Source organism: Pogoniulus pusillus, chromosome 11, assembly GCF_015220805.1.
Source record: "Pogoniulus pusillus isolate bPogPus1 chromosome 11, bPogPus1.pri, whole genome shotgun sequence".
In the NCBI taxonomy this organism is placed as follows: Eukaryota; Metazoa; Chordata; class Aves; order Piciformes; family Lybiidae; genus Pogoniulus; species Pogoniulus pusillus.
In genome coordinates this window covers 20,629,071-20,649,484 of record NC_087274.1, presented here as the reverse complement: position 1 = coordinate 20,649,484, position 20,414 = coordinate 20,629,071, and the positions used below count along the sequence as shown (strand labels likewise).

Genomic DNA, 20,414 nt, shown 5'->3' with positions numbered 1-20,414 from the left:
CCACGGTGTTCTCGCGAGATCGGCGGTGGCTCCCGCGCCGCGTTTGAAGCTGCGGCGGTTGCTCGCTGAGGGACGGGTTTGGGTGGCGGCCGCGCGGCGGTGGACTGGGACTCTCGGCCGATTCCGCCCCGAGGAGCGGCCTCGCTGCCACAGGGCTTTGCACGGGAGCAGCCTCCTCAGGGCGGCTTCGCTCTGCGCGGGAGAGTTGTTACGTGACCGTCTCCTTTCTCCGCAGCCATGGAAGCAAACAAGAAGCTTTTGCAAATCAAAGAAGCGTTTCAGCAGGCGCAGAAGCCTCACCAGAACCACGCGAAGCTTGTTGTGGGTTTGAAGAGCGCCTACGATAAGGTACGGCAGCCCTTGGCGGGGGCGTGCCCACGGCGGGAGGAGCGGTGACCCACCGAGCTGAGGGGGAAGTGTGGGCTCTCAGCAGCTGCCCAGCGTTGTCTCCGAGGGCAGGAGCTTCTTCAGCCCTGTTTCTCCCAGAACGAGCGTTGAGGCCAGCCGACCTAACAAGAGCCCTGCAGCTTTAAAAACAAATAAAAGCAACCACAAGCCGTAAGCAGAAGTGTTGTACGCGGTTGTCTCCGGTGAACATGAGTAATAGGAACAACTCACGGCAGGTAGTAAAGATGTTGCTGTAGAGAGTTTGGATAGCCGAGAAGTAGGCGTGACACGGGATAAGAACGCATTGAGGATGTCGATTCCCTTTCTGAAACTCGTTAGCAGCTAAAAGTAAAGCGCAGAACGGAGCCCAGAGTCCCATGGAGCTAGAGCAAAATACTCCGTGAGGTGTGAACAGCAGCGGGTGTGCCCTAACTGCTGGCTTTAGCGCTTTTAAATTTGAAATGGAACCTGTCATCTACACAACAATTTGTTTTCAGTGGTATTACTTTTGAAAGATGAACTGAGTAGCTCTTGTGGTTTGTTCTTTTTCAGTTGAGCGATAAGGAAGATTTTCATGAAAAATTCATTCATTTCCTTAAGTATGCTATGATAATCTACAGGCGGGAGCCAGCAGTGGAACAAGTGATCGATTTTGTGGTTAAATTTGTTACTTCATTTTATCAAATGGAGGAAGAGGATGGTGACAAGGAGGCAGAAGATAACTCGCTTCTGAATTACGTGTTTAACTTTCTACTTAAGGTACAGTAATACTTATTAAATATAAACGCAAACGGTGCAGTGGAGAAAACTTGCTGGTGCTCAAGATAATACCTACAGACTAGGATTTGAACAAGTGAAAGCAAGGCAAAACTAGTGCCTTTTCCTGCATCCCAGCCCCAGAAAACCACCACACCCACCCAATAATCTAATTGGATTACAAAAGATAGGCCTGTGAGAAATAGATTTTCTTATTTGATCATCAGATGTGTTGTAGGCTTCACTATAGGTGTGAAATAGTGGAAAGGAAGTGATAGCATTTCTTTGATACATAAAAACATTAGAAGTTCTTTAATATGGGTATGTTTGGCACATGCAGTATTTATGCTTATTGCAAGTATTATACAAAGAGAAGACCAACGATTCCAACAGCATGCAAATGCAAGCAGAGTTATGTTTTCTTAAACTAGTGTTTTTCTATGGAGGTTACTGATCAGGCCAGCATCACTGATCATTGCGAATAGCTTCTTTTTTTTTTTGATGTTTTATGGGGTCAGAGTGGTAAGTTAGCTAATGTACTGCAGCCTGCTCTCAGTGGTAAGCATCCTTCTTTTTTTGTGATGGTATTGCTAATTACCTAAAATGCCACTGATACAGATAATAATTGTTTTCCAGTTTCGTGGCTAATTAAACTTATTAAATTTAGGTGAAAAAAGCTTTTGAAGTACAGGAGTGCTTGCTTCTGTACTGTATAGAATGTTATCCAGGAGTTCTGTATAGAATATTAACTATTTGCATGTGCATATTAATAGCCTTTATGTTGAAAATGAGAAAGGTGTGATTGTAAGAATGCTTCTTTTTTTTCCTTTCCGAAGTCTCATAATGTCAACAGCCATGCAGTTCGTTTTCGAGCGTGTCAGCTTGTTAACAAGATTTTGGGAAGTATGCCAGAGAATGCACAGATTGATGATGACTTATTTGATAAAATTAATGAAGCAATGATGATTAGACTTAATGATAAATTTCCAAATGTGAGAATCCAAGCTGTCCTGGCCCTGTCAAGACTTCAAGATCCTAAGGATGGAAACTGTCCTGTTGTTAATAGTAAGTAGTACTGCAGGCTTTTTTTTTTAAGAACATATACTGAGTTCTGTCACTTCAAAATGTTTTTAAGCATTTATTTAGTAAGTTGTTTAAAGCATTGAGTAAACAAATATTAAAGGCTATTCTTGGCATAGTTTATAAGCTGTGGAGATCTCTGCTAGGGAAAGTTGTAGACGCAAGAGTTGTGTGTGCTCTCTTGCAAGACAGATTTGCAGGGGGTTAAATGATGGATAAATCGTACGAGGCTCAGACTATTCTATGAAGAGTGGAGTTGAGTAATGGTGTGTTCTGAATTGGGGTGGGGATATGATACGTGCTGTTCTTATGCTCTGAGGAATCTCTCCTGTACTATCAATTAAACTGTAAAAAAGCAAATGCTTGGAGTAGAGAACAGTAATAGAAAATCTAATTTTGTCAGAAATTATCGCTGTTTGCCCTGTAAGAGGCAAAATGGTTACTGACATTGACCTATGCATTTAGGGTTTCCTTATTTTGTTCATTTCTTTCCCCTCTAGTAAGTGACAAAGTGATTATTTATAGGGGGATCTAAAGTCACAATTTCTGGTGTTAACTGAAGATTCTACGTAGGATTGTAGATAAGAATTTTGTTGTTTAATTTTTTTGAGCTCATAGCTCAGTATACAATTGCCATAAAATCTTGGGAGTTGTGATCATAAATTTTTCCCTGAATTTGTATGAGCTGTGCATGGACATGACTGTTTTTCTTTCAGTTTACACCACATTACTTGAGAAAGATTCAAATTCGGAAGTGAGGCGTGCAGTTCTCTCATGTATTGCTCCATCAGCAAGAACTCTGCCTAAAATCATAGATCGCACTATGGATGTAAAGGAAGCTGTCAGGAAGCAGGCATATGAGGTAAACTGGATTACTTAATTTCAAGGACTGGCTTAGGAAAAAGGCTTTGAATCTTTGATTAAATTCCATATGTTAAATACTAACAATGCTTAAACAATTTATTTTCACTTACCAGAATTTTGAGGAGTGGTGATTTAATACAGGTTTTCAATTCCAAGTCCCTGGACTTGCCTGCAGAGCTTAGAATCATAGAATCAGTCGGGTTTGGAAGAGACCACAAGGATCATCTAGTTCCAACTTCCCTGCTTGATAGGAACAACAGATTGTATATATAACTTAAACCTCTACTGAGTGAATCCTGAAGAGTTCTAAGTTAGGGTCACAGCAATACTGAAGTTAAAAAACCAACCAAACAACATAAAAAAACAAACAACCCCCCAACAAAACCCCAACTAACCAACCAAAAAAGCATAAAGGTATATTTTTGGTATTCCAAACTGAGAGGCAGGAACCATTACTTATGCTTACATGTAGAGGTAAGGCTAGGAAGGTCTTCCACTGTGTATATTTCTTGTTCAGGCATCCTAAGCAAGATATTAAAATATTCAATTTTTTCACATAGAACCATCTCCTACTGCATTTTAACTTAGATTAAATTATGTTTCTTTAAACTGAGTATCTCTGCTAGTGGACTTCAAGAGAAGTACATTGTCATTTTGCAGATATGCATTGCTCTTTGAGCCTTAAAGTGAGAACGGTTTTCACATCCATGTGTTGCATTCAAGTGGAACTTCGAAGCTACTGAGCTATTTGTCATCTTTACTCGTACTTTGTTTTACATATTCTTCCCTGCCTAAGAACCTGGTTGTAAATGTATTGCTGCAGTGCTTATTGGTATAGGTGTTACAGGCTTTTATTGGCTTAACAGGGGGATAACATTAAAGAGTTTCAAACCACAGATGATGAAATGTTAACTATTTACAGAAAGGTGGTTTTATATGTGAGGTGTGTTATTTTGGGTCTTTTTTAGGTTTTGGCAGAAAAAGTTCACATGAGAGCTCTGTCTATAGCAGAGAGAGTAAAATTGCTGCAACATGGATTTAATGACAGATCTGGTAAGAGATCATACATCTTAATATAAATGTTTAAGAGAGAATACTTTCTAGTGTTTTGAGGAAGAGCTATGCAGCAGCTGTGATGGCAGTAATAAGGAGCTCAAAAGGACCTGTGAGGTACTAAGAAGTGTTAAGCACAAGAAATTGTTTGCTCCTTTATTTTCTGAGTCTCCTTAGAGCAGACAAGCCAGAAAAAGATTGGACTGCTCCAAAACAATTGAAAACGACTGAGGTCTAAAACAGCACCAAATGCTATTAAAATTCTGAAGCAACACTGTAATTAAACACAGAAGTAGAAAAACCTAGTTATTTTTGTGTATTTTGAAGCAGAATTAATTTTAGATTATTTTTGTAACTACTGTAGTAAAAGGACTGAAATGGCCAATTCTAAATTATTTGGAACAGAGCAAGTATGTAACAGTGCTTCCCTAGAATATTTGCTACCTCTATAACCATTTGTCATTTGAAGATTTTTTGGTTTTTTTCATCAGGGTGCTGTCTTTAAATGTAAGAATTTTGGGGGTAGAGGACTGGGTTGTGTTCCCTAGGTAGTTCTTGTTTCAAATGTTGTTTTTTTTTCTTTAATATAATGTTAAGGTCAAGTCTTCAGTAACTTCTTTCCAAAAATCCTTCTAAAGAAAAGTTATTGGTGAAAGTATATTTAAAATTTAGTGGTATTTTTGATGCTTAACACTTAAACTGTTTAAATTCTTGTATTATTAGGTGCTGTTCAGGAGGTAGTGAAAAAGAAACTGCTTCAGGCCTGGTTACAGTTTACTGAAGGAGATGTTTTAGAATTGCTTCATCGACTGGATGTGGAAAACTGCCCAGAGGTGGCCACCCAGCTTCTAGATGCTGTGTTCTCATTATCTCCTCTTCAAGAAATTGTTCAGAGCTGTAAAAATCTTGACAATAGGTACACAGATGAATTTTCATTTCCAAAATATTAATATTTTGTATAAAAATATTACATTAAAGGTTATGTAGAAAAACAGAGAGCAGAGTAACGTTACCTGTGATAAAAGACTGATGCTGTGATGTAAGCTATGATGTCTCCCTTGTCACTGACTTAAAAAGTGATTTATAAAAAAACATATTCTGTTTCTTTGGGAGAAATACATATTGTCATCATATGAAGTGTTTTGCATTCCAGTAGTAGCTTATGACAGATGTTTTGAAATCAATAGATGCTAGACAGATTGCACTCCAAAACTAGAGATGTGAGTCTGCTTCACTAATGGTGAAATAACTTTATTACAGCCTCTGGAAATGTGCAAATATCTTAACAGATTCAAAGGAAAAAAGTAGTGATGGGTTTGTCAGTCTCACTTGGATCCTGCATAAAAGGAGACTTCCATTCTGAAACATTGGGATAATAGTGGTTTTTGTTTTTTTTAAGGCAGATGATCTGTTAGGCTGATGACAGTTTGAAAAGTGAAGGAAGAGTTGAATTATTGAGCTTGTAATGATGTTAGTTGATTTATGGAAAATATTTGGCCTTTTCTTATGTGGTGTTTGTGATTGCAACTTGCCTGATGTGGTATCAGTATGATAAATGCTTAGATTGTTGAAGCCTGTGAATTGTTACCTTTACTTCAAATAAAGATTTGTCAGATTAATGGGAAGCTATCCAATGATCAGGTTTTATCTATGTGCTGATGGGATTTTTCCCTTTCTATTTTTCTGTGTGTGTGAGGGACCTAAAAGAAAAAAATGTTGGTAGTTTGCAAGTAAAATAGCATTCAAGGGAGTGAAAAATAAGAGTGTGATGTCTTTTATTTGTGGTAGAGTTTATGTACAGCTTCGTGTTCTATTTCCTAAAAGTTATATGCTATGGAAAGCACTACTTTGGTAAAAAGGAGTGGGGGTCCTGTGACTAGTAAATGGAAAGTGAGCTTACAGAGATGCTGAAAAGCAGTTCTGTTACTTTTTGCATTTGACATGCCCTGATTAATAGTCACAAATTATGTGAGAAGGGTTTGTATTAAGAACAGATGAAACAGTTCATAAACAGAAGGGAAAAATAATTTTTATGTGGTTGCTGCACTTCTGCAAATTAATGCAGGTCAGTTTTCCACATTTGCACAGTGATAAGGTCATAAAATACCTAGGTGATTGCTCTAGGAGGTCTGAATGGCTGACACGAGTCTTTCTGCAAACTGGTACAAACAGCCTTGATTTAAAAACTGAGAAATGCAGTGTGAGCGGCTCCGGGAGCTCCCATATCCTCACTTAGGAAGTTGTTTTTGTCAATTTTAGGGTATATATTTTGTAGGCTTTCTTTTTAATTTTAGGAAATTATACCTGTCTGTGCATTTGTTGTCTTCAATCCTATGTTACTAAATAATTGGTATTTTATTTATTTTTGTTTAGAAAACTGATTCCACTGGAAGGTTTAACAGTCGAGAATGTGTTCCATTGGAAATGCCTTTGTCACTATCTAAAATCAAAGAGTGAAGAAGGTGAAGATTTACTGGAACAAGTGTTGCCAGAACCAGCTGTATATGCACATTATTTATTAAGGTATGTTGTAGTGGAAAATAACTATCTAACCACTAAAATTGACATATATATATATATATATATATGTACAGAATACCTTTCTTTTTTTTAATTCAACTATTCAGGTTTCCTCCAAAGCCAAAGATTTTTTTGTTTTTCTTGGTGGGCTTTTGGGGTTGTTTGGTGGATGGTTTTGTTGTTTGTTGCTTTCTGTTTTGGGATTTTGTTTGGTTGGTTCTGAAATTTTAAAAACTATTTTTGAGAGGATTTACTTAATTTAAACAAATACTATAAAAGGCAAATTTATAACTTAAATTGAATGTCCATTCTCATGAAATAGCTGCAATATGCAGCTATTATGTAGGTTGCTGTGTCTTTGCAAAGAGCTAGCAAAAAGAGGTTTTTAGAGCTTGCAGAAATGGATACTTTTAAAATTTTCACAGTTTGTGAAAAGAAGTAAAAAAAAAATGCTGTAATTTTATCTGTTCTCTTGCAATTCAGTTACCTTCAAAACATGCCAGTTGTTACTGAAGAACAAAAAGAAGACTTCAGTTTTTTTGAAAACCTGATGACAAAAGAATTTATTGGCCAGCAACTGATTCTTATCATAGATTCCATGGATACCTCAGAAGAGGGAGGAAGGTAAACGTCAATGTAAAAGCTGTGTTATTAAGTATATAGCTGTCACGTTTGTAAACAGGCATAAAGTCTCTGCTAGGGGAATAACCCGGTCAAACAGTCAAAATACAGTTCTAAAGGTGGCTGAAGAGGCAGGGTCTCTTTGGTGGAAATGTGTGCCAACTGCAGATGCAACATTGTTTGTGGAGGAAGAAAAATCAGTTTTCCTTATAATGTATTACTGAGATTATAAAATGACAAGACTGATAATTTGGAATGTAATATAAACAATTAAAAGGAGGTGAATTAATTACTTTTCAGGACTTGAATTGTGTTAAGTAGCCTGCGTGTCTGTTTTCAAGCTAGTCTGCTAAGGCCTGAAAGTATCTGAAGGGGGCCTACACAAAAGCTGGGGAGGGACTTTTCTGGATATCAGGTCGTGACAGGACTAGGGGGAATGGAGTGAAGCTGGAGATGGGTAAGTTCAGGCTGGGCATGAGGAGGAAGTTCTTCACCATGAGAGAGGTGAGAGCCTGGAATGTGTTCCCCCGGGGAGGTGGTTGAGGCCCCATAGCTGGAGATGTTTAAGGCCAGGCTGGATGGGACTCTGGCCAACCTGATCTAGGGTAGGACGTCCCTGCCCATGGCAGGGGGGGTTGGAACTAGATGATCCTTGTGGTCCCTTCCAACCCTGACTGATTCTATTCTATGATTCCATGAAAAGGTAACATGCTTTTGATTCCAAACTGAATTGGGCTGTGTTAAATGAGTCCTCCTATCATCTGAGGAGCCTTTTGATGTGAAGTAATAAGGGTGAATAAATCTGGAAGTTCATACCATCACAGGCATTTTATCAAAAATTGCAGTTATGTTGGTACCAACCCAGCAATAATTTCAGTCTTGGTGGAATGTATTGTGTGTGCCAGACTGTCAGGTTAGGTTAACTGGAAAAGTGGGGTTTTTTTTTAGTTTCCAGCCAGGTTATTTCTGGGAAGACATTCTACAGTATTGATACTCTGACTGTTTTCTGCAGGTGAGACCTTTCATTGAACAGTAGTGACACCTGATGGAAAAAAATCAGCTTTTTCTAACCAAGAGAAATCAGGAAAAGACAAACATTGCTAAGTTTAAAAAAAAAAATCTATTCAGCAGTTACTGTAGCTATAGAAAACTTTCCCTTGTAATGGATTGTAATGCCTTCATCACACTCACTCCAAGTGGGTAAAACATTGACTGGAATGTTTTCTATTTTCCTGAATAACCAAATAGATTTTTTTTTAATCTATTTTTTCTCTGGAACACAGAAAGCACATGTTGAGTACTTTACAAAAGACTCTCATTCTACCTGCAACTTCAGCAGCGCTTATATCTCTGCTTGTGGAAAGGTTACTCAGGATGATTCCAGATGATGACAGAAGGATTCAAATTGTAAGTAATCCCACAAGAGTATTGTTTTTTAGGGTCTAACTTCCTCATATATCAAACATCCTTTATGAAGCTTTTTATCAGGAATATCAGGTGTTAAAATGTTATGACTTTGGGAAAAGCATTTATGTCCATCCCTTGTCTTCCGCCCCATCCCAACCCCTTCTTTTGTTTGTTTTAGGATTTGAATTTTTTTTTTAAGTATAGCTGCCTTCTGTAGCTGTCGAAAGATTTTTGTTTAGAGATTTGCCTGGTGTTGCAAATGTAATCCTTAAATTGGAAAATTATGACACTTTGACAGTCTGTTTCGGAATCCTTTGCTGTATGAGATCCAAACAGTGTTAACCAAAACATTGAAAGTGAAGGTAGTTTGTTTCCAGCTTTCAAATTTCTCTTCCTGCCTTTTAGCTGAGATAGAAAAGTGTTTTCTGTAGTAGACTTTGCATGTACAGCATCAATATTTAAATTCAACTCCTAAAAAAGAACCAACCTTAGTCTTGTTCAAATATGTTAAATGAATGCTGGACTTAGGGACAGAGACTGCTTCTGAAAAATTTCAGTCCGGTGAGTAAAGCTAAGATAAAGGTTTGTTATGTGGCTGTGGTGGAGAAACTATGGCAATCTTTGTCTTGTACAATAGTAATGGTACACGAGTGCATTTCTATTTTTCTAGTCAATACACTGATTCAATAAATTCCCTTGATTTGGTACAGCTTGAGAGGAAGTTCAACAGGGCTGGTCTGATACAGGATTAATCAAACTGAGACTATCCTCTATCATTTAGGCTTTAGTATTCTTCCTGTTTCACCTCAGTTTTTATAAAGGTAGTGGGTCTGACTTTAAAGAAAACACTTATCCAACTGGAAAACTTTCTGCCTAATTCTGCTCCTAGTTCTGTGCATATATTTAGCCTAATTGCTTACATAGCTTCTTGTACTACATATGATGGTTTATACAACTTTAAATGATAGTATTCTTAGTTGTCTTTTGAAGTTGAAATAGGTGTAAAACCTTACTCCTTTTATCAGTAACTTTTTATGATATGTGTAGAGACCTAAAGGAGTTGGTGGTGGGTTGTGCTCTTGTGCACTATTGGCATAGAAACTGTGTAACTTATGCATATACAGCCTGCTGTTTTCTTGCTTGCTCAGCTGAATGGTAGGAAACACTGGCCTTCCATGGTTAGGCCATTATCTTGTCAAATTTAGCATCTCTTTGCAGTGAATTAGTTAAGGGAAACTGCATAGGTGCTCAATTTTTTTTTGAGAAAGCTGATATTTTAAAATTGTAAAGTTAAATGCTTAGTATCTGACATCTGAGCTGAAATTAATGGAGCTAATATACTGTCACAACAGACTGCAGAAATTATCTCAGAACTTCGTGAGCCCATTCTTACAGTTGAACAGCCTGTTGATGCTGCTGAAATAAGAAAGCAGGAGATTAAGGTAAGCAGCTTTAACAAGAACAAAAAAATTAAAGCACATCTGTCTAGTGAGAATTTTATATAGTAGTGTATTGGCTGGCTTCATCAAGGGAAGGTTACAGTATTTTCCTTTTTACTTTGTGTTTCAGTTGGCTGAAATAAAAGTGAAGCTTTTTGAAGTTAAAGAAGCTTTGGAAGAATGTATTAATTTGCAGGATTTTAATAAAGCATCGGTGTTAAAAGAGGAAATAACTGAGTTGGAAAGCAGGAAAAGTGATCTGATAAAAGCAACAGAACAACGTGAAATCAAAGAAATCCGTGTGGAGAAGGTCTCTTCCCCTTCCTGTATTCCCAAGTGCTGCTTCTGTTTTGATGTTTATTCATAGTTGTGAAGAAAGTGTAATTTGGCCTTGTGTGATCTAAATTTTTAAAACTGAAAATGAACATCTATTGTATTAGTGTTCTCCTTCTGCACTAATGGAAGCTGATGCTATCCTCTGCTAAAAAATTAATTGCAGTTAAACTGCTCTTTTGTCCTTGACTCTTAAAAGGTTTTTTCACCACTTTTAACTAAAAACACAAACTAGGATCTCTCTTTGTCATGGCTTATAGATGGATTTTAATTCATATCTCTGCACAACAAATATGTCGTGGACAGGAAATGTTTATTTGGGTAGGGAAAATTAGAATTAATATCCCTGTTCTCCTTATCACTGCCACTATTTGTATTAATAAAGTTTTTCTTTTCCCTGACCTAATTGAAGAATGATCCTGAAACACTGCTGAAGTGTCTGAAAATATGTTATGAGCTTCTGAAGATCGTTTCCCTCTCAAAAGGAATTGATCCAACCATTAAAGAAATTGCTGACTCTCAGGTATGTAAGAATAGTGTTCATCTTATAATAAAAACGAATGCACTGTAACTGGCCTTTAGGTGCTGGTGGCACTGCTTGGGATGATTTCACAATTCTTTTGCTGTGTCTGTAGTGCTGTCTATGGTTCTTTTAAGCCTTCTCAGAACACAGTGTCTTGGAGGTACAGTGAAGATAGGCTGTTCTGAGTTTGTGTCAGAAATGGTTGTGCCAGAGAGATACTAAAGTAAAACAGGAACATAGTCAATATCTGATTTAATGTCTGACAGTGTTGGATGTTGCTGAGTTTATACTGGGCCAAGTGTGCTGCTTAGGTATCTACTTACTGCCTTTGATGGTACTTAAATTACTTGGATTTTCTATCAGCCAGAGCAGTGGAACCACATGTAATTTCTTCCAGATGTATACAAATACTCTTAGAAATCCTAGTTAGTGTTGAAGTCTTTTCTTTTTCATTAAGTTTTTCTTTAATTTTCTCAGTTGTTTGTTTCAGTTTCCTTTCCCCTAGATCCTGCTTTTGTATTACTGGATTTTCACACATTGCATGATTTGGAGTGTTGTATTTGTTGCTGCTTAAACTTGAACACTTTAATGAATGGAGAAATATAAAATATTGCCATTGTAGCATTCATCTTGCATTAAGTCTGCCTTTTCTTTTGTGTGGATTCTTTCTTCATCTTTTCAAAACACTTCCAAGTATATGAAAATGGCATCTGCATCTTGCACCTTGGTACTGGGTTTTGTTTCTCCACAAGAATGACATTTCTTTTAGCAAGAGTTTAAGTATTTCTTTGGACTGTGGCACTTCTTAAAATTTCACGGCATGTGATCAACTGAATTTTGTTTGAAGACAAATCTTTATTGAAAAGAGACACAAAGCAAAACATGTGATTTTTTTTCTGTTATTTTGCTGCTGATTTCAAACAGCATATTCAGTCTGCTTCTGTTTTTATCTAGATAAGCACAATATAGTGGTTACCACTTTGCAATTCTGTATCAGAGTATATTATTTTTCATTTCAGGATAAGCACATTTTATTTACTAGTTATTTTTTTTTTTCTTGTAAATGTGCATGTTTCAATTACAAAGTCTAGTATTCTTCCTTCCAGATACTTCCTGCCATGACCAGTGTTCATCCAGCTGTGAGAAATCTGGCAGTTCTGTGTTTGGGTTGCTGTGCTCTTCAGAATAAAGAATTTGCCCGGAAACAGCTTGGGCTGCTGTTACAGGTGAGATGTCTGATGGGAAATAGACTGGTGGTCTCTGTGGCTTACTCACTAAGACTACTCTTGTATCTATAACAAGCTATTCTTGATAACTGCATGTATAATCTGGAGAGTTCATGTAGTTATTTGAGAACCAGTGTTTCCAGATTTCTTAAAGAGCTGAATCTGGAGAGTGTAGTTTTGTGTGTATTTTTCAGATGTGTAATGGTCAAGCTTATATTGTACCTGAGTAGCAACATGACTCTCCTCTGTAAGGTCACCTCTTGTCTTGAAACTTTTTGTAATTCTTTATCCACGAGGTCTTAAATTCTCTTTTGAATCTGGGTACCTATGCTATTGCAGCATAAAGACAACATAGAAAAGAGAAACTGTAGGATTCCATAAGGTTGCCTTCACTGGGAAACCAAACCAAAAATGTGACTGATTGTTTTTTGAAAAGTCTGAAATTTGTCCTAGGTATTAACAAAAGTTTCCCAAATGTAACAGTCTTACTAAAGCAAAAAATCTTGCTCTGTTTCATGTTAAAATTGGCGGCCTGCTGTAAGGTGGTGTATATGTTTTCCTTATTAAACCTAGGTTTTACAAGTCGATTACATGCAGGTAAAGATAAGTGCTTTAGAGGCAATCTTTGATCAACTACTGCTGTTTGGGATTGAGCCATTTAAAGCCAGAAGAGACAATGACTCTGAAGATGAAGATATACTTGAAACTGAAAATTCTAAGGAAGAAAGTGAAACAAAAGAGGAAGAAGAAACCACAGCTACAGTAAACAGTCTCCTGCAGCTTCTCTCTACTTTCTTAGACAATGAGGTAAGAAATACTGTAGAATTTGTTGTAGCTTTTTTTTTAAATTGCCTTTGCAGAAGGCTTGCCATCCTATTAGGTTGCATGTGAATATTCCATGATGTGCAAATGAAATGAATGGTCTAATGTTAAAGTAATTGTCCTAGCAAGTGACCACAACTTTGTCACTGCTACATGCTAACAGTATCTTGAGCTTTGAGTTCTGTGCAGGTGAGAATACATAAATATAGAGACTTGATTTGCAAAATAGCATGTAGGCTATTGTTATAAAATGTTTAGTGTGTTGTGGCTATCATCAATTTTTTTTCGTCAGTCTTCAGAACTTAGGACAGTAGCTGCAGAAGGCGTAGCCAAACTGATGTTCTCTGGGAGGCTGCTTAGTGCCAAGCTTCTTTCTCGTCTGATTTTGTTGTGGTACAGTCCCATGACTGAAGAGGATGCTCGGCTTAGACACTGTCTAGGAGTGTTCTTCCCTTTATTTGCTTATGCAACTAGGTATGGCTTTTGAAAACTATTGTGTGAAAATAAACATCGATGTAGCAGCTTTAGGAACCTCTTCATATTGCACAATTAGAAATAGCAATGCACATGGGGCTTAAAGGTCCAGTACAACCTTCTGTGCATATTACTTTTGAACATACATCATCTCAACCTCTGCTATTCTGAGGACCTTTCATTAATTCCCTTTTATCCCTATGACCTTTCTCTTTCATTTCCTTTTCTAGGCCTATAATTGAAACTGCTCTTCAAAATACTGAATAAAAGATTAATTAAAAAAGATGAGCTTTACTTATTTATGCTGTTGAGTACCACAGGTAGACTTTGAAGTGAATGAGAAGTAGCTAGCAGGAATGCTTCAAAGGAAAATAATTGGTGCCCAGCAGATATCAAAGCAGCAGGCTAGTTGGTTGTGTTTTGTGTTTTTTTTTTTAACCAAAGAATACTCCAGTCTAGATTCACAAGAAGTTCAGAAATCACTTCTTTGCTTTGATAGGTTGAGAGCTTATGTAAGGGGATACACCCTGAGAGGAAAAAAAAAAATCTTAAACTTACTTTTCAGTTGCTCTTAGTGGTTTTAGCCAGTTGAAGCAGCTGACTTTTTATCTGCTTTTTTTAATATGGTTAAGATTTAATTTAGGTATATTACGTAGTATTTTTCTGCACAAATATTTCTTACAAAAATCTTGTGCTTCTGCATTTTTTTTGCCAAGCTTCCTTCCTTTCTTACACAACAAAAAGTATCCCTGAAGAAAAATGCTAGCAGGAAGGAGGAATGAGCAGAAGAGAGATAAATCTAAATAAAAGATCTAGAGAAATTAATTTCTGAATATGTCTGTATATATCAGTTAGGTTTTCAGTATGTATCAGGCTTTCAGTATTAAGGATAAACTTCAGGCATTACTTAAACTGATGGAATCATCATGTGCTAATACTTAAACAGTCGGTTCTGTGAAGTAGTTTTCATATCTTGATCCTCCTGGCTGTTTCTACTTGGCTGTTACCTGTAATGGGTCTGTGAACTAACATCACTGAAGAAAAAAAACTTAGGGATGAATTAAGGTGTAATTTTGTCTCATGCTCCAATGTTTGATTCAACTGAAACAGGTCTAACCAAGAATTTTTCGAAGAAGCTTACTTTCCAACTCTGCAAACACTCTTCAATGCTCCTGCAACTTCACCATTGTCGGAAATAGATATTAGTAACGTTTCTGAACTGCTAGTGGACCTGACCAGACCAAGTGGACTGAAGCCTCAGTCTGAAAAGTCACAGGACTATGAGGTACAGTGTGTTTAAACTGGGGAAAACTGTCTGGAGATTAAGAACTGGCCCCCTTCTCGTAGTGCTGGCAGTCTGGGCCTCTCCAAGATTCCATTCCTAGTCTTAGAAGCTGGTTTAAATGAGTGACTGTTCAGGTAATGAAATTATTTAGCTTGACTTCCATGTCTCTGCAATTTCTCCTCTCTCACAACTAAAATGCTAGTTGGAACTTGCACCATGGCTAACAGTCTGATGTGGGCTTTTTATAGATCAATTTATATATGTACTCAAAATACTGCACTTTAGGAAAGCGTATGCTTGGTCATTAGCTGTTCCAATAGGAGTGATCTCATTGCTGCCTTTTGTAAGTAGTTTCCTGTGAACTGATATCTACTTTCTTTTCTTTGCAGGAGTTAACAGTGCATGACAGTTTAGCAATGAAGCTTTGCAATGAAATCTTGGTGGATCCAAGTGCACCGGATGTTCGTATTTACACAAAAGCTTTAAATTCTCTAGAACTCAGTAGCTCTTCCACAGAGAGTCTTCTGGTTCTGCTCAATGAGATATTAGAGGTAGTAACTAAACACAGTTCTTACTTTCTTTAATTATTAGTGATCTAATATTCCAGTATGCTTAAAAATGAGTGCCTTTTGTTTACTGTGACAATATAACTTGAATTTCGTCTTGAAAAATCAATTTTTCATGTGTCATTTGGAAAAATCTGAACTGCTGTCACTGCATAATTTATGTCCTTATTGTGACCTTCCAGTATCTTAAGGGGGCCTACAGGAGAGCTGGTGAGGGACTTTTTAAAATGTCAGGTAGTAGTAGGGGAACGGAGTAAATATAGAAGTGGGTAGATTCAGACTGGATGTTAGGAAGAAGTTCTTCACCATGAGGGTGCTGAGACCCTGGAACAGCTTGCCCAGGGAGGTGGTGAAGCCTTGTCCCTGGAAGTTTTTGTATCCAGGCTTGATGGGGCTATGAGCAACTCGATCTAATGTGAAGTGTCCCTGCCCACTGTTGGGGGGGGGTTGGAACTGAATGCTCTTTGACATGCCTTCCAGACCTGGCAGTTCTGATTTCAGCTACTATAGATTGTTTCACATTGGCTTTACTATGTACCCAACCTGATATATTTCAGCACAGTAAGATCTTTTGATAACTCTGGTGTAGTTCATTATTTTAACCTTAAAATAAAATTCAATGTAAAGTCTATCCTAGTTAGCTGGTAAGAGTTAACTAAAGATGAAATGTTATGCATGAGCTTGTAATGGTAACTATAGCTCATTAGGCAACACGAAAAAGATACTTCATTTTAGATTATGTGGGAGTTACAAGAGTGATGTGAAAGCTTTTACCCTAATGCTTTTATTAACATGGAAAAATAAAGTAAAATGGGAGTGTGATTGAGGAAAACAATGGCATATGGAAATGTTCTAAAGAATCCTGATCTGCTGTGGGCTTATCATCCAGAGGGAGCTACACAGTCACTTCAATGTTTTTTTTCAGATTTCCTTTTAAAAAAAAAGTATTTTGGGGTTTCAGTGCCTGGAGCTGCAGAGAGTTTCTCCTTTCAGCTTGCCTTATCTTCGTATCGCACGTTGTTTCCTTTGTGTAGTAAATTTAACTACTGCATAAATTTAATCTCTTAAAGAAATAATTGTAAAATTATTAAATTAAAAAAAGCATTTAATATTACATCTCTCTTCTCCAGAAAGTGAAAGATAAACAGTGTCAAAGAGCTATTGAGAAGGTGAAGATGAACTTGACCAAAGACCTTAATGTGGGCAAAGACCAGTCTGAAAGGACTGAGGAAACGGGTGTCTCTGGAAGGACACAGGAAACTCACATCACGTTATCTGAAAACACTCTTCAGAATGAAGAAGGTAATTCAGGAGAGGTGTAGGTGTGTCTTCTCATTCTCCATATTATTCTAGTCTAACTTGTGCTGTATCTTAATGCTGCAGAGCAGAGGTTAAGGCTCTATTTTAACACAGACAGAAGTAAAAAGGACTGTTTGAGCTCTTTGGCACACTTATGTGTGCTGAGTGCTAGTGCCTACCTATCTTTAGAATGCAACTTACTAACTTGCAGGAGGAAGCCAGTACTTTGGAGGGTTTATAGACTCTGGAGTTGCCATGCCTTTGCTTGCGCAGCCTCCATCATATATAGCTGATCTCTTTAGTGCTGACATGAGTCTGTCCATGTGTTACACGTTCATATGTTGGAGCAAGATTTGTTTTTATCACCATTTAAGAGTTTGAAATGGAAGTAGCTGGAGAACTTTTCACCACCTGCACAGCTTACACAGCTCTGTGTGCCTTAGCAGTGTGCACTGCATGGGTGGCACAGAAAGTCTAACCAGTTGGATGAAAGCTCTTTAGGTTCAGTTACAGCAGTAAAGCAAAGATATTGACGTGCAAGTGCGTTAAGCAGATCATGTTTTCTTTTGACACTTCTTTCAATTATTTGTTTGTATTTTCTATCAGATTATTTCAGGGCTTTAAGCCAAACTAGTCTTGAGCCCTGCTTGCTTGACTTCCAACACAATGGAAGGGGCTAAACTATTGCCAGAAATAACTTATATGTGATTGAGGCAAGCTTATAGCTGAGTGACATTTTAAGCTTTTTTTGTGCCTTACCTGATTTCTAGTTTAAGGAAAAAGTGGCATTAAAATTGTCTTTATCATATAACAGCAAAATTTAAAATAGTGGTACTTAAGATGAAGTAAAAAGTTGATTATCACTTTTGCATGTTATTCTCTTTAACAGAAAACAGTGAAAATGCTCCTCGTACTCCAGTTAATGAAGCTAAAAGTAAAGCGACTGCGGTATCAAAATCTACAAGACATAAATCTGGCAGAGGTATTCACTAGCTTTTTTCTGGCACATTAAACAAACCAGTTGTGTTTAATAAGATAACTTCATACTACCTTCTGGACAAAACCCAGTCAGTTTTCATATTCAATTGTAGTTTTTAAATGCTTCTTTGTTAAAAGGTTAAAATGCCAAATTTTGTGCTGCTGGCCTTTCTGAACAGCATAGATTTAAAAAGAAAAAAACTGACTATAGGATTTCAAGATAATTTGGTTGCAGTCATTTCCAGTAACCTAAGGTGTTCCTGAGAGAACTGGGACATTGTGGGCTTTTTGCTGTTGTTTTCTGTTTTGTCATCACAGTCTGTGTGATTGCTGCATACTTGTTTCAATGCAATATCAAACACTGAAGAAAAATACAGAACTATTTTAAGAAGAGATGATGTCACATGAAAAAAGACTTTTGCTTATACTTAGGACAACGGAGAGGAACAGAAGTGAAGTCTGTGAGCAGGAGGAAAACTGGCACATCTGTAAAATGCAGTGGTGATAGGTAATCCTCTTCTCTCCACCATCAAAACCCTCATACCTGTTGTAGCAAGAAAATATAATGCAGGTGTTTTACTTTCCCTAAACTTGCATCTTTAATATCCTCTATCCCCAATGCACAGAGGAAAAAAAACCATTGAGCTGGTACTTGTGAAACAACAGTTTTGACAGCCTCACATTTTATCATTGCCTAAGACCCCATAATTTTTGTTTTGTTTTTCACCTACCTTTTGTGTGTAGAACTGACAGATGTTCTAGCCAACAAAAGTTAGATTTCTGGCTTACATTATTACTCTTCCACTCACTTTTTCACCTTTTTAAAGAACTGCTCTGTAGAGGAATAATTTTTTTTTCTTCATTAAAATTATTCCCTCCCTCCTCTATTTTTGTTATTTTTCAACATGTAGTTAAGCTTCTAGAAAGGACTGATAAGTGAATATGCACAATGCAGTCCTTTCCTGCTGGTCTTGTGAGTTATAAGCATTAAACCAGTCTATGAAATTCTTAGCTATGTTCACTTTCTCAAGCAAGTAATCCGCAGGCTTCAGGGTGACCAGGATCTGGCAGCCCTGTTTGCCTTTGCCCTGTGTTCATTTCCATGCCACCTAATCTTGTAGGAGTTTTGCTTCTTTTGCTACTGCCAGCACTTACTGACATTGGCTCTATCACTAGAAGAACATTAATATAGTCTCAAAAAAAAAGAAGTTTATAATTAGTATGAAGTATTTTTGCACTTTAAGGCCATATTTCAAGTTTGTCAATATAAAAATTCGGTTTGCTTGGTCTTCTTGGACTTACTTTAAAACATTTTACGTTGCAGTGCTGATGAAATGCCAGAACCAGTTCCAGCGTCCAGTGCAAGGCCTTCACGACGAGCAAAAACCATAGCACTTGAGAAAACAAGGATGAATCTTTCCAAACTTTTGAGTAGGGAAGAAGATGAATGAAGACAGAAGCGTCCCTTGCTAATAAGGCTGGTAGTTAAGTGTGTTAGCCACATTGAACTCTTCGTGTTATGGTCATTTATAATACTAGATTTTTCTGGGAGCTTTATGATTCTTTAAGATGAGATGCTTCTAATGAGTTTCTCAGTCTGAAGTCCATCATTCGTGTAATGAAGACATAAAAACCTGAACAAAACTTGGATTACTTTCTCTTTGGGGCATATGTTCACAAGAAGAGTGCTTCTTATCTGCAAAGAAAATAGCTGTTGGTGCTAGGTACTTCATAGTTAAAGTTGTGTTGATAATTTAACTTTCAGAGAGAATGTTTGGCCTAAAGTGGCTGCTTGTGATGGCAGCAGTTTCGAACGTGCCTTCAGTGCATCTGCATTCTTCCCTTATTAGCCTCTGCATCTGCTAACCAGGTTTTATTGGTCATGTTAACATAAAATGCAAATAAATGAATTCTCCTTCCTGCAGGTGTCAGCTTTATTTACAATGCTCTCAAAATGATAAAATGAATTACTGATTTTTGCAAACCTAAGCCAGGAAGTGAGCTATGACTCCTTGACCTTGGTATATAAAATCAGTAATGTGCTTTTAGAAAAGCATACAAATATTTGAGGTACAAAATCAGATCTAATAAGGAAAGCAATACTTGAGTACAGAATGGGCAAAAAGGAAATACTTTACAAGAAAATGGGGTACAGTTGTGATTGCTTTGTAGTTTTGAAGTTCACAAACCCTTTTCTAATGACATTTCTAGAAGTATGAGTTTTAATTGGAGATGATTAAGGTGTATATAGATAATCCCTGGTGGCTGAACAGATTCATACTGGCAATGCTAGTGTTTTGGTTTGGAAATGCTCTGTCAATCTTGTCTGTCACAGTATAGGTAGTTTCCAAAGCAGATAGAAAAAACTTGTGAAGTGCTTGACTTGGGCATCTCAACTGTTGATACTGAGTGTAGCTTCCTAGTGATCTTGCGCTGAAAACAGGCAAACATGCTGCAAATTATCTTTTTTTCTCAGAAATGGTGTAGGGACCCAAGTGAAAAGGAGCACTGCTCTTTTCAAGTTTGCCTATAGAAAGCAGACAGGATTGTGTTTCTTTTCCTGCCTTTCAGTTCTTGTGGAAAGTTGTCAAACCACAAACTGCCACAACACTTTTTTTGCTGACATTTTGCTATTCAGAAGCTTATGTAACTGTGATTCTTTTATTCAGCTTTTTAAACACAACTCTGAAGTCCTGAGCTCTCTCTTCTCATAATTCATTTCTTCAAATCCCCAACTTCTTCTCTAGTGTGTTTGTATATGTGCAGCCACTTGAGAGACAC

General features: G+C 37.4%; 1 protein-coding gene across 2 annotated transcripts; it reads left to right on the top strand.

Moving 5' to 3' along the window:
• The first annotated feature begins 79 nt into the window (after positions 1-79).
• NCAPG (non-SMC condensin I complex subunit G) lies at positions 80-20,330 on the top strand. Of its 2 annotated transcripts, XM_064151362.1 has the most exons (21): positions 80-348; positions 940-1,146; positions 1,980-2,208; positions 2,940-3,085; positions 4,056-4,140; positions 4,864-5,056; positions 6,514-6,663; positions 7,144-7,284; positions 8,565-8,688; positions 10,041-10,130; positions 10,258-10,437; positions 10,873-10,983; positions 12,090-12,209; positions 12,783-13,016; positions 13,324-13,505; positions 14,616-14,790; positions 15,180-15,341; positions 16,487-16,658; positions 17,545-17,637; positions 18,066-18,141; positions 18,958-20,330. In XM_064151362.1, exons 1-21 carry the CDS (start codon positions 238-240, stop codon positions 19,082-19,084), a joined length of 3,108 nt encoding a protein of 1,035 aa, XP_064007432.1. In that variant the 5' UTR covers positions 80-237; the 3' UTR covers positions 19,085-20,330. The 2 variants fall into 2 exon arrangements, with proteins under 2 accessions (XP_064007432.1, XP_064007431.1); XM_064151361.1 differs by lacking the exons at positions 80-348; positions 16,487-16,658; positions 17,545-17,637; positions 18,066-18,141; positions 18,958-20,330 and adding an exon at positions 479-623 and having other exon boundaries at positions 15,180-15,381.
• Positions 20,331-20,414: the final 84 nt, after the last annotated feature.

What these genes read in the sequence shown, in the direction of transcription:
- NCAPG (XM_064151362.1), top strand. Translation starts at nt 238, where the DNA reads ATGGAAGCAAACAAGAAGCTTTTGCAAATCAAAGAAGCGTTTCAGCAG. An exon ending in TATGCACATTATTTATTAAG is followed by an intron (nt 6,664 to 7,143) that starts GTATGTTGTAGT and finishes CTTGCAATTCAG; the next exon opens with TTACCTTCAAAACATGCCAG. An exon ending in ATGACAGAAGGATTCAAATT is followed by an intron (nt 8,689 to 10,040) that starts GTAAGTAATCCC and finishes CTGTCACAACAG; the next exon opens with ACTGCAGAAATTATCTCAGA.